Here is a 13,377-nt window from a genome sequence, read left to right as displayed (position 1 = left end):
TCTACCTTCTTCCCCTCCTCTACCTCCTCTCTCCCCTATCTCCCCACTCCTCGTCCTCCTCCACCACATTCTCCCCCTCCTCTACCTACTCCCTCTTCTACCTTCTCCCTCTCCTCTACCTCCTCCACCTTCTCCCACCATCCTCGACCTCCTCCCTCTTCTACCTTCTCCCCCTCTACTACCTCCTCTTTCCCCTATCTCCCAACTCCCTCTCCCCTCCACCACATTCTCCCCCTCTACCTCCTCCCTCCTCTACCTCCTCCCCCACCACCTTCTACCCTCCTCCTCCCCCTCTTTCTCCACCACTTTCTCTCCCTCCTCTACCTCCTCCGTCTTCTTCCACCATCCTCTACCTACTCCCTCTTCTACATTCTCCCTCTCCTTCTTCTCTACTTCCTCCACTTTCTCCCACCATCCTCGACCTCCTCCCTCTTCTACCTTTTCCCCCTCCACTACCTCCTCTCTCCCCTATCTCCCAACTCCTCCTCCCCTCCACCACATTTCCCCCCTCTACCTCCTCCCTCTTCTACCTCCTCCCCCACCACCTTCTACCCTCCTCCTCCTTCACCTTCTCCACCATTTTCTCTCCCTCCTCTACCTCCTCCGTCTTCTCCCACCATCCTCTACCTACTCCCTCTTCTACCTTCTCCCCCTCCACTACCTCCTCTCTCCCCTATCTGTCAACTCCCCCTCCCTTCCACCACATTCTCCCCCTCTACCTCCTCCCTCCTCTACCTCCTCCCCTCCTCCCCTCCTCCCTCACCACCTTCTACCCTCCTCCTCGACCACTTTCTACCCTCTTCCTCGACCTCCTTCCTGTACCTCTTTTCTACCTCCTTCATGTCCCCCTTTTCTACCTCCTCCCCTTCTCCTCCTCCACTACCTTTTCCCTCGTCCTCTACCTCTTCTACCCCCACCCCTTCTCCCCTCTTCCTCCCCCACTACCTTTTCTCTCGTCCTCTACTTTCTCTTCTTCCTCCTGTACCACCTTCTCCCCTCCTTATATACCTCGTCCCTCTTTCTCTATTTCGATCCGTGAATCGAAGCATTCGATCCGTGAATGTTATATGTGATCAAATCAACCATAAAACAAAAAATCGAATTATGAAACAAAATACATGCCATACAGTTAGTACGTGCGTGTACGTGCTTGTGGGGTTGTGCGCATGGGACCGGGGATGTAATGCGCGTTTGTACGCGTGCACGTGCGCCTCTGCGTGTATAGCTAGTCGTGTCGTGAAAATTTTTAGGAACTGTGCGGTACTCTCCTGTATTGATTCTAAAAAATTAAGAATATTATTCATACTTGATAAGAATGAATATGATAATGTTTGATAAGATATTACATGGGTTATATGTTATATATATATCAGGAGTAATTAATAGGGTAGATAATAGGAGTAGATAGTAGGTTCCTTATTATCTACTCCTGATATATATATATATATTATTTGTGAGCTCCTAATTAGTCCAACGATTAATTAATACTCTATAGGCTCTACTTGATGTAGGCCTATATACTAGTTGATCGATCATGCAGCTACTAAGAATGATTTTTTATCCGGAGCTTTAAAAGTAGGCTTGAACCGATATATACGGTATCCGGCAGCGCAGTATGCGTGTTGACAGATGGAAAGTTGACCTATGACCGGAATAATAAATCAAATATTTGCTACCCATGCATCATGCAGGCGATAAACGGGAATACGCCGACAATCGTGCGTGGCGCACTCACCATGCTACACAACTCGATTTTTATACGTTTGTGCATGTCAAACAATCGCGTCTCCTATCCAATATGCCAATCGGAGATAGCAAACTTCCGCCACAGCGTAACAGTACCTTCCTCCCCCCCCCCTCCAATCTTGCTGGTACACCGAATATAGAGTTTGATTAATTTTTTTTTAATATATATTTTTTAAATCTAATTTGTAGTCGGGTTTAACATCATAAACCCCTAGACACACCAGGCGAATACAGTAGACATAAAGTCACGGGCTAGTCGCAAGAGAGTAAACCGTTATATACACTACCTACCATCAATGATGAAAAAGCAAAAAAAAAAATCCTGGATCCAGATCTGAATCCGGATCACCACCAAAATGTAATCGATTGATTCTTGGCCCAAGACCAACCCGTCCAAAAAATTTCATAAAAATCCGTCCGTAACTTTTTGAGATATCCTGTTGAGAGACAAACAAACCAACAAACCAACAAACAAACTAACAGGGGCGAAAACATCCTTGGCGGAGGTAATGATATATATCACATGGGGCGTGGTGAGGCGTAGGCCGGGGATTAGCTTCAGCTTTGTAATACGCTCGTTCATACTTCAGCAGCCTCCTGTGGTGGAAGCGAAGGGGCTACACGGGTAGATGTTGTCTATACAATGCTACGGCTATAGCGAGTATGTAAATCTAGAGTTGGGGCTGATGCTTATCTAAACCAATTCGATAACTAACAACCGAAACCTTAACGGTAACACCGCTAACCTTAGCACTCCCATCCTTATGACTAACGCTAAGCAATATATGCAATTGAATTGGGGGGGGGGCAGGTAATTGCGCCTGAACCGGATTTCGGATATATAAATGCAGTCATGCAGCTACAAGTAGGTATACAGTCTAATGTGATGCGACACAGCATAAATCATTACCGATTGTTCGCCACAGTCATCGTTCCCCCAGGCGCCCACGAAGTCTCTCTGCTGGTATATAGCAGAAAGACCATGTTCGACGAAGCGGTTTTCAACACGCGTGTATAGAAGATACCCACAGTTAGGTATACTACTAGCCGGCACACGACACGAGTTGTCGGAGCGTACGAGTTCTCGGTAGATTTTTTCAGGAACACGTGATAAACTGTTCATTATAAGCATTCATGACTTTATTAGATTTACATCTATTAATAGATTTACATCTATTTCATTAGATAGATCATAAATTAGATCTATCATCTCAGATAGATCTATAGATCATCATGATAGATCTAGATAGGTTAGGTCTATCTTTTCATTAGATAGATCATAGATTTACATCTATTCACTTCTCTCGCCTTTCCCCCTGGCGGGCGTCTTGCAGGAAGTGAAGACGGAGAAATGTGGTGCTTGTGGGAAGTCGGTCTACGCTGCTGAGAGGGTGGCTGCCGGTAAGGAGGTGTTCCACAAGACCTGTCTACGATGCTCCGTGTGCAAAATGACGCTGCAGTAAGTGTCCGTAGCGTGCGACGTGTTGATTAAATTAATCGCTCGCTATATTTAAATTAATCGTGAATCCTATTTCGTCGCGTGCGAGCCTAAAGCCTAGCGCAGACCTGCAATTTTTTCATACAACTTGACAGCAATTCTAGAATCGCTGTAAAAATTGCTGTGAAATCGCTACGTCTGCGGGAATGTGCAACTGTAACCCGTAACGCCCCAGCTGCTGGTCGCTTGCAAAATCAGACTTGTTTGATTTTGAACGACTCATCGCTACCAATCGCTCCCAAATTGCTCTAGAATTGCTTCGAAATCGCATGTGTGCACATATCGACCGATCGCTTGCGGTTGCAGGTTGCAGCGACGAGCAACCAAAAATTTCAGGTCGGCGCTAGGCATGCTAGGCAATATCACACTGCAGCTTTCTTCCTCCGGCATAATAGCAATTCTCACCGACAGATGTCGCGCGAATAGGACGATGACCGTCTGGCGTGATCTCTCTTAATTGTCGCGTAACCCAAATATGGAAGCTACACTCGCAGTTACTCGAGTGACAGCGTCACTGTTCACACTTCGTGAAAATATGTTATGATTTTTCTTTGTTATTGGAAGGACATTAAAATGTCCTTTCTGCTGACATGTGAAGGGTAGCTGCGTGCCCAGTATAGCACGGGTCTTGTTTTTATTTCTACTAATTTCTATCAAACCAATTTCAGGTTAAGCACCTACCACCAGAATGACGGCAAGCTATATTGCAAAACAGATTTTGCTAAGCACGTGACTGCGAAAAACACGCAAGCGGCGGTTGTGTAGAAGAAAGAAGCAATTAACCTGGAAACCGGACTATAATGGATACTCATGCGCATGCACTAATCAATCAAATACCGTTTACGAGCACGGATTAAAATATCTCATTTCTATTATTTTGCTTACTATTTGCTTGCTACTCTCGCAATCGAATATATATACGGCATGCAGCATCAAGTTGTACTATTCATCCGTTCCCAGGTGCCACCATGCAGTTATATATTGGTACAGGCCACTAGCTGCTCTACATAAACGATTATATATGAATTATACATATTATATTACAATTTACATATATATAGATCTGTGGTATAGGCCCTCGTGGCCACCCACCAGAGTCACAGCACCTGTTGTACTGGCGCAGTAATACATCGAATAAGAGAATTGTAACGTCTTCGATATGTTTCCCTGCTGACTCCACTCCAGGGCTTTGATGAGAACGTCGGCACCTATATGAGTTAATTTACAGCACTGTCGTTTGTAAAACAAAGCTAATGTATACACATATATGTGCATGCGTGAACACATGCTGGTGTTATATACCGTTTAATAATTCCGTATTCTTCAAATTCCTACCAGATTGCTGTCAATTACTACTATTGTAAACAGTATACTATTGTACTATTATACTATTGTAAACAGTATAACAGATGGGGGCCCGGTATTTCTTCACAATAGAAGGAGTGTAGTTAGAACAGCGATGCTGTGTTTACCATATTCTATGGACTGCATGCCTTGAGAATACTTGGTCTGTTCTACATTATGAAGTAAGAGAGAGAGAGAGAGAGAGAGAGAGAGAGAGAGAGAGAGAGAGAGAGAGAGAGAGAGAGAGAGAGAGAGAGAGAGAGAGAGAGAGAGAAAGAGAGAGAAAGAGCAAGGAGAGCGGGGTGGAGAATGCGTTCTAAACCATATACACGATTAATTAGTAATTACTGTAAACGTATTTGCACAATTTACGCGTAAGGTGCGACATGATTAAGGCGCTATTGTCATCTATTTCGCGACACTATATATCTCATTATTATTTTGTCGGGAATGGGGGAACGTGTAGGAGCATATTATACCTGTTTAGTCACAGCACGTCTGTGACAGTAAGATATTGCGGTTGTCACAAACAAAGGCGCTAGTTGAGGTGGACGCGGGCATTTTGGAGCGCCCGGAGTACGGATGTGTAGAGTCATTTTCCACGTAAGGGCACACACTCTATGTGTGTCGTACGCGCCGTGAAAGCATCGAAGCGCAACATAACAGAAAGTGCACAAGAAAAGGAGACGATAATTGTGGAGATAATCGCTCACGGGGATGCTTTGTGCGCACGCACTCACGCGCATCTGTTGACAGACACGCGAGGAACAGAGCTGCCTGCGCCACGTAGCGGTCGCGACACACAGTATTATAATTTCAGCTCTTAGATTTAAGGGGGACAAAATCCGGGCGATGCGTGATCGAAACTGGACTCGAATATCGGCACAGAAATCGACTACAAGTATTCAACAAGCTGGAGTAGTGAATCCAAACTTGCAAACGCGCGAGTGAGTGAGTGCATGGGTGGATGGCTAGGTGGGCGAGGGTGAGTGAGTGAGTGAGTGAGTGAGTGAGTGAGTGAGTGAGTAAGCGTGTGAGTGAGCGTGTGTGCGTGAGGGAGGGAGGGCGCAAGCGAGCGCGCGTGCGTGCGTGCGTGAGGGAGGGAGGGCGCAAGCGAGCGCGCGTGCGTGTGTGCGTGAGGGAGGGAGGGCGCAAGCGAGCGCGCGTGCGTGCGTGCGTGAGGGAGGGAGGGCGCAAGCGAGCGCGCGTGCGTGCGTGCGTGCGTGCGTGGGGAGACAGGCTGAGAGAGGAGTGAACGATCGAGTGAGTGAGGGACCGACGAAAGCGTGCAGCACCGTCAGCAGGATGGCTTGTACTGACGGCGCTTGGCATCTGGAAGACAACGCCTATCTATCTAGCGTCCACCCGGAACCTGATTATTCTCAGTGGGAATATACTCACAGAGGTACCCACTTACAAACGCACACGCAGAGTCTCATACGCACGCCCGCATGTGCTGCCGCACGCCACCCTCGATTCGTTTAGAAGGAAACACAATGTACCATATGTGCGCATGGCAGCCTCTGTCGGAGGGACAGGTGGGCGGCAGTCAGCCGGTCGGAGGTACTGTTAGCTGTGACATACTGCCGAGGTGCGCCGGCGGGGAGGATCATGGATAGAGATGCTACAATCACGGTACGATGCATTTTCTTTTCTATAGACAAAGCGGTATAGCTAATAAATGTAAGCAGTGCATATATTTATGCTATAGTGAAAAGATACCATCACTATAGTGTGCAGCTCGGTCCAGCCTGTGGTTGAGCTAATGTGGGGTTTTTCAATCCCCATCACACGCCTCGTTGTTATAGAGATAGCTAGTCCATGTACTTTCAACAGTTTAGTTTCTAATAAGCAAATGGTATATAATAATGTAATTTAGAGATATATTTTGGCTATATGTATGATACTGCCAGGTATAAGTGAATGCCTCAACGCCTTGACGCCTTTCACGCGATTACTGGACGAAAATAATGACCGGTTTTCCCGAAACATGTTATCTTTGCCCAGCCGATGTCACACGTGTAAAATGGTCGTGTATTAGGTTTAGTACGATTTAATGGACTTAACATCACACCCTAATGAGCAAGGGACAAAGGCTGACATCGTTATCACAGTACGAAATCCTCTTTGATCTACCAGAAAATAACTGCCTTTACTGTTCGCTACTATACTATCCTGATACTATATATATGTAGTGTAGTGCCGGACACATATCCGCTTTTGTGGGCCCTGCCTACGTTTACGTTTACGTTCCGTAAATTATCATATAAATTATATGCCGCGTATGAGGACCATTATATTTTGATTTTTGAACTTTATATAATAAACCATTTTGATATGCCACCTGCCATCCTGCGAGGTTGCCATCCGGTCAATCTGCAAAATACGGGTTACGTCTCTATTAGGTGTTCGTGTTAACGCGTGCAAGGGTTTACCAGCCGGGACGCCGTTCCAACGTATAGGAAGCGACGTATATTTTAGCTTGGGAGCGTCAACACCAGTATAAGAGCGTAACGAGTCGCTGGCGCTGCCGAAGTAATATCCAATCGTTACACCGACAAAACAAACGAGTAGACGAGATTTCCATACTGTCAAATATATCCCATAACTATCGTCATTATGATCGTTTGGCTGAAAAAAAACAGCCGTCGTTTACAGGAGACAGTAATCTTGGATAAAATTTACCCTGCCGGCGTTGACTCGGATTATTCTTCGTCATTTGATGGACGTCGTGATGAGGTCGTAGTATGGGCTGTATGGTATCTTTGGACGGACAATTAGAACTAACTGTGCCACACATAGTAGGTACGGCATATAGGCCTATACGTAATAGCTACGGCATACGTCATATGTACGTCACACGTCATAGCTACGACACACGTTATATATATCTACGACAGATGTCATAGTTATGTCACACGTCATAGCTACGGAACACGTCATATCTACGTCACACACATCATAGCTGCGACACACGTCATATCAACGACACACGTCATATCTACGACACACGTCATATCTACGACACACGTCATAGCTACGACACACGCCATATCTACGACACACGTCATAGTTAAGGCACACGTCATACCAACGTCACACGTCATAGTTAAGGCACACGTCATACCAACGACACACGTCATAGATACGGCACACGTCATAGTTAAGACATACGTCATAGATACGGCACACGTCATAGTTAAGACATACGTCATAGATACGGCACACGTCATAGTTAAGACGTACGTCATAGATACGGCACACGTCACAGCGGTGACACACGTAAGCGCCGGCTTAACTTAGTCAGCTCAGTGGAGTTATAGACTCCGTACACGGGGTCGTTTACCTGCCAGCCGCGAAGTCAGCAACTGGCGTGCGTGCGTGCCGCACACAAGCCCGCAATTTGTCGGCGTCGTTAGCCGGCCGACGAGCACGGCAGAGGGGCAGGTCCAATGACACTGTCGCAGATAAAGACCGCATTGTTCTTCGCGCCTTGCCGCCGCTATGCAGTTTTTGCAGATGAGCGCTAACAAACAACGGTGGTTCGCGCGACGTGCGAGGCGACAATGCGAGCGCTGTTGTCCAATCGGCGCCTCTCCGCGCGCCGCGAGAGCGAGAGTGGTCGCTCGTCTAAGCAATCGCCGAGCGTGCCGACGGACGGTTGCGTTACCTCACGCGGCGGCAGGGCCGACACACACGCACACACACACGCACGCACCACTGTATTGCCTCACGTGGCGGCAGTGCCGTCGGACACGTGGATTACAATCCGCAGCGGCGGTGACCATAGTCGACCGTAGCTACATTTGTGCCGACGGACACACGTGTGCAAGTGTTTTATACCCTTTGCGGCGGCAGTGGCTACAGACAAAAGTGTTACTTAACGCTACAGTTATGACTGACACAGCGGCAATGGCTATACGTGGTTTGATCTCATACGGCAGTCGTGTGCGGTTACGCTAACGTCTATACACTACGTCACGGCGAACGCTATATCGCTCGCTTGTTATATTCATCGTCGCCTGTCGCGGTGACACACGAGTTAACCTGGCGTCGGCATTGTTATTCGAGTGACGATCTAATCACGGTGTTTCTCCAACGCCACGCATCCTACCGTCGCCCTGCCCCCTAGCGGAAGACACGCGAGTAGATGTGGATGGATACGACATTTATGTTGCTTCAACAAGACAGTGCGTCGGCTGGTCGGTATTGCGCTGACCCTGCATGTACGTCGGTGTAGGTACGTAACACAATGGCAACGCGAGGAGGAAGAACGAAGAATATAGAACCAGATAGCGAACTGTCGTATAAGACTGTTCATCCTCGTCCGCGGTCAACGAAAAGCACGATGATAATGCAAAACGTTTATGAAATTCTAAGACGAGAGTATATCTTTTCATTTTAGGAAGCGTTCGGCGGTATGAAAAACAAGGTGTTTCAACGATGGCCTCTGCTTGGATTCGGAACTAAGACGGTCGCCAACACGTCGGAGACGTCCGAAGACACACTTGTCAAGGACGCCGACGACGGTCTAGACCAAGGCGTCAAGTACAATCCGCTCTATCAGGATTCCGACCAGGAGAGTCAGTACAGCAACCGCGTGCCAGCTTCCGTGACGGTGGTCAGCGAGGATGCGGATCGAAAGAAGTCGAAAAACGGCCGCTTCGCTCACCCGCTGTTTTCGGGCATCGAGAAAAACTACAAGCCGCGGTTTCGCGCGCTGAACGGAAACGTGCTGCTCGCGCCCGACGAAGGAAAGCACGCCAGTAGAGGCGTGCGCGAGGCGTGGAGCGTCGCCACGCCGTCGTCGGCTAGCAGCGGCAGGACGTTGCCAACGACGAGCGGCGGAGACAGCAAGCAGCGCGCGTCGCGCTCGTGGCTTCATCAGAAACACGATCGCGAGGAGGGAAGCCACGCGAAGCAGACGCCCCGTAGCGGAAAGCCACGCGACGGAGCGCACGCGGGCGCAGAGGCAAGGCGACACGGTACCGGCGGCAGCACCGCCGACAAGTCGGATAGGTCATCCGGCACGACGACGCACGGCGTCCGGCAGCTGTCTCCGTCCCGCCGACTGCAGCGTCCTTCGTACGAATCCGGATCGACGTCCGGCGTCCGACCGCAGCAGCTGCGATATCCGGACGCCGGCGTGACGTCATCTTCTCGGCCGCTGATCGCCGACGGCGGTGTTGGACACGGTCTTCGCGCGAGCGCGCGATCGCACGCGCCGAACAGTAACAGGACCGCTGCCGATCAGGGTAGCGTGGACCGTAAGCAGCAGGGCATCCCCTCGGCATCAACGACGTCGCAGACAGGCACGCGTCGGTCGGAGGCGTCCTCTGGCGGTCGTACTGCGCGACAGCCGCTGCAGAAGAGTGGCAGCACCGACAACGGCACTGTGAGCGAGTCGTCGGGGGATACACGTACGACGACGTCCGGTTCGGGAGCGCCGAGACTGGACGATGCTCGCGGGCCGTTAGCTCGGCCGCTGCTAGAGGAGACAGACGAAGCTGACGCGCAGGGGCAGGCACGCCCCCTGGCATCGTCTTCTGATGAGCAGTTGATATACGCCGAACCATACGAGGCGTTAGAAGGTCGGTAGCCGAAGCATCGGCGCGTATTATAATCACTCGCGAGATGAAAGAAAAATTAAAGAGACTCAGTAACATACCATCATGTAGAAATTTAAATTATCGCTGATTTTGTATGGCACAAACGGAATGCTGTTTAATTTGAATGTAATTTATAATATATCGTCAAGTATTTTATATTAGAACAGATTGATATCACCACTATAATAATGTGTTATTATAATGTAAATAAAGTGGTCACATTATTATAGTGGTGGTATAAATTTGTACTAATATAAGATGTTTTAATATAATAATAATATTTTTTACGATATATTATAAATTACACTTATTTCAAAATATGCTTATTAATATATATATATATATATATATATATATATATATATTGATATTGATATATACATATATATATTGATATATACATATATATACCTTAAAAAATTGCCGAAGCGAAAACATTAAATCGTCATCAACACGTCACAGACACGTCATGTCAGCGGTATCATAATATTTCAATAATCAAGTACTGGAAATAAATGGAGCGGTTTATCAAGAAGAATATTGCCGCATTACTTGCAGACGTACGTCAGGCGATAGCGACGGACGTGTTGCCACGGGAGCAGCCTGACGGAGCTGAACCGACCACTGTCGCAACTGACGGCAAACCTTCGCTCGCGGGCGACACCGAGAAGGCGGACGCGGCGGCGTCTCCGCACCACCATCACCACCACCACCACTACCACGTATACCGGCTGCACGAGTCCGAGACGGCGACGACGCCGACGGGCGTGCCGACGCCGTGTCCCGTGCACGGTCCGTCGCCGCACCCGCTCGCCGACACCGAGAGCGCCGTTGCCGCTAGTCCCGAGCCGGCGTACCTGTGCCCCGTGCACGGCGCCGACACTGCAGACGCCGCCGCGGGGGCGGGGGCGAGCTGCAGTCGTCCGCCTCCTAGTCGGCAGGCGGCGGCGGCGGATTTCGGTAAGCCGCGACGCAAGGCCGACCTGTCGGACATCGAGGAAGTTCCCGAGCCGACCGTCGACTACTCCGACTCGAACGACGACAGCCAGCCGAGCTCGTTCGGACGTCGGCGCGCCCGAGAGCCGAGTCCCGACTACTCGAGCGCCGAGCGACTCTACAAGCAGCTGAAGGCGAAGCTGTCGTTCGCGCGCCGGCAGCTGAAGTCGGGCGCAAGTCGCTCCGCGCCCGAGCTCGACGCGGCGCCGCCAACGCCCTCTGTCGACTACTCGTCGTACGACTCGCAGACGTCCGGCGACGAGTCGTCGTGGACTTCGTCGCCGGAGGACGACGTCGGCGCGGTCGTCGTCGGCCGTCGTCCGGCCGTGAATCCGGCGTGTGCCATACACGGCCAGGAGCAGTACTACCAGGGCGTGCACTTCGCCCAGCGCAACCGCGACAGCTTCTACCGCGCCAACGCTCTGCAGTACGCGGGGAGTCGCGCCACGCCGCGCAGCTCGCTCTACTCGAAGTTCTACACGCCCAGCTTCAGTCCGATCATCGAGGAGGAGGAGAAGACGCTGCGGCACACTACGCCGCCCGCACAGAAGAAGCCGACGCCGCAGGACGCGCGCAGCTTCAACATCAACGCGTACGTGTACACGATCAACAGCAACGTGTATAGCGTCGGTCAGACGGGCAAGGATGAGCTTCACAGCCGCGCATCGATAAGCAAGCATTCGGTAAGTTTAGAGCCGCAAGCGCCTGCGTGCTGTGTATACGCTTCAATTTATATAGGGGCATTTACGGGAACACACTCTCTGCAAGGGTCTGCATGTGTATACGCTATTACCAATACCGGTACAGGAGTCTGCATGTATATATGCTTCCTTTTATATAGGGGCATTTACGGGAACACGCTGTCTGCAAGGGTCTGCATGTATGTAGAGGCATTTACCAGTACACACTGGTCGCAAGGGTACACACTGGTACACACGGGTGCCTATGTATGCACGTTCTAGTGCTATAGGGCCCTTATTGATACACGTTGTGTGTACCGGTATATATCCCTGTGTTAAAGGCGCCGCATACTTAATCGCACTGGTCGGAAAACTGCTGGGTACTTAACCCTTGACCTAACTCGATCCAATTTCCAATAATCAGACCTGTTACAACAGACATTGCTGCTAGATTTGATCCTCAGCGTTGTACTAAGTAGACATAGCCAATCAGGTATCCAACCAGTAGATGGCGCAGCATACCAGATCGTAATAGACACCCATTATAGATCTCTAGAAATGATATCTAGATTACATAAGTGTCAACGGGGAGGCCCCACCGGATATACAAGCACCCGTGGCTATAGATATAAGCGTCTTCACCTGGGCGAATATCCTGACCGTTAGTTGGCTAAATAGGAGGTTTATAGCGATGAAGATCGCAGGTGTTCAACGATTTTAGAGGGGGTTATCGCTAATCGCATATGACGATCACGGCCGGGTGAAGAGGCTCTACCGATTATACAACGTCACGTGGGAACACATAGGCAGGGCTCTGTTTAGTGTGAGAGCTTTCGCTAAACATTGCAGCTCACCTCTCACGAAATTCTCTGAGCTCAGGGTAAATATGGTGGGTATATACACTCGGCATCAAACAGCTGCTTTGTTCTGTTACCTATCGAAAGCGTAATGCCAGTCAGCACTCTGGCATGTCACACAGAGGGGTCAACGTGTTCACGTAATGGTGACTAACCTTGCCGTATTTATCACGGTGTTTTGTCTTACTATTAAACGATCAGGTTAACGCAGTTTAATATTCACTAATTGATTAACGTGTTAGCAGATAGTATGAACAGTTAGAATGCAACACAGTTAGAAGCAGGATTCTAAATTACATAAGCTCGAGCACAACACTCGGCAACGTGATTGCGAAAAAGAGCTGAAATTTTCTAATTTTTGTTTAAAAATAGTTCATCGCAATTATACGCTTTCCTACCACAGGAAACTACACTATAACAAGTAATTCCTAACCCGTAAATTAAAAACGCGCACTTCCTAAAGATGGCAACATGCAAGAATAGCCCATTGTATGCAAGCATGTGCACTCGCCATGTAAAGAATAAGCGCACTCTCTTTATAAGGTTCTCTACTTGGTAGTTATAACACGGGGCGCTAGCCGTGGAATAGGGGGGCCTGTATATTATGAAGGTACGGCATTTGGAGGCGGCATCGAACCGGCCCCGGC

The 13,377-nt window shown here is 49.2% G+C and overlaps 1 protein-coding gene and 1 long non-coding RNA gene across 2 annotated transcripts in view; both read left to right on the top strand.

Moving 5' to 3' along the window:
* Positions 1-2,709: 2,709 nt before the first annotated feature.
* Positions 2,710-4,700, top strand: LOC106813357. Its single transcript, XR_001394457.1, has 3 exons — positions 2,710-2,781; positions 3,081-3,205; positions 3,913-4,700. It is a non-coding gene; the product is annotated as an uncharacterized LOC106813357 (long non-coding RNA).
* Positions 4,701-5,791: 1,091 nt separating this feature from the next.
* The window catches only part of LOC106813355, a 10,945-nt gene continuing 3,359 nt past the window's right edge, over positions 5,792-13,377 (top strand). Inside the window, exons 1-3 of the mRNA XM_014817488.1 lie at positions 5,792-6,223; positions 8,994-10,179; positions 10,756-11,876. Of these exons, the coding sequence (XP_014672974.1) occupies positions 6,200-6,223; positions 8,994-10,179; positions 10,756-11,876 (2,331 nt within the window). The 5' untranslated portion in view covers positions 5,792-6,199. The remainder of the gene's footprint in view (positions 6,224-8,993; positions 10,180-10,755; positions 11,877-13,377) is intronic.

Source organism: Priapulus caudatus, unplaced genomic scaffold (genome assembly GCF_000485595.1).
Source record: "Priapulus caudatus unplaced genomic scaffold, Priapulus_caudatus-5.0.1 Scaffold759, whole genome shotgun sequence".
NCBI classification, from domain to species: Eukaryota; Metazoa; Priapulida; class Priapulimorpha; order Priapulimorphida; family Priapulidae; genus Priapulus; species Priapulus caudatus.
This window is presented reverse-complemented; position numbering and strand designations above follow the sequence as displayed.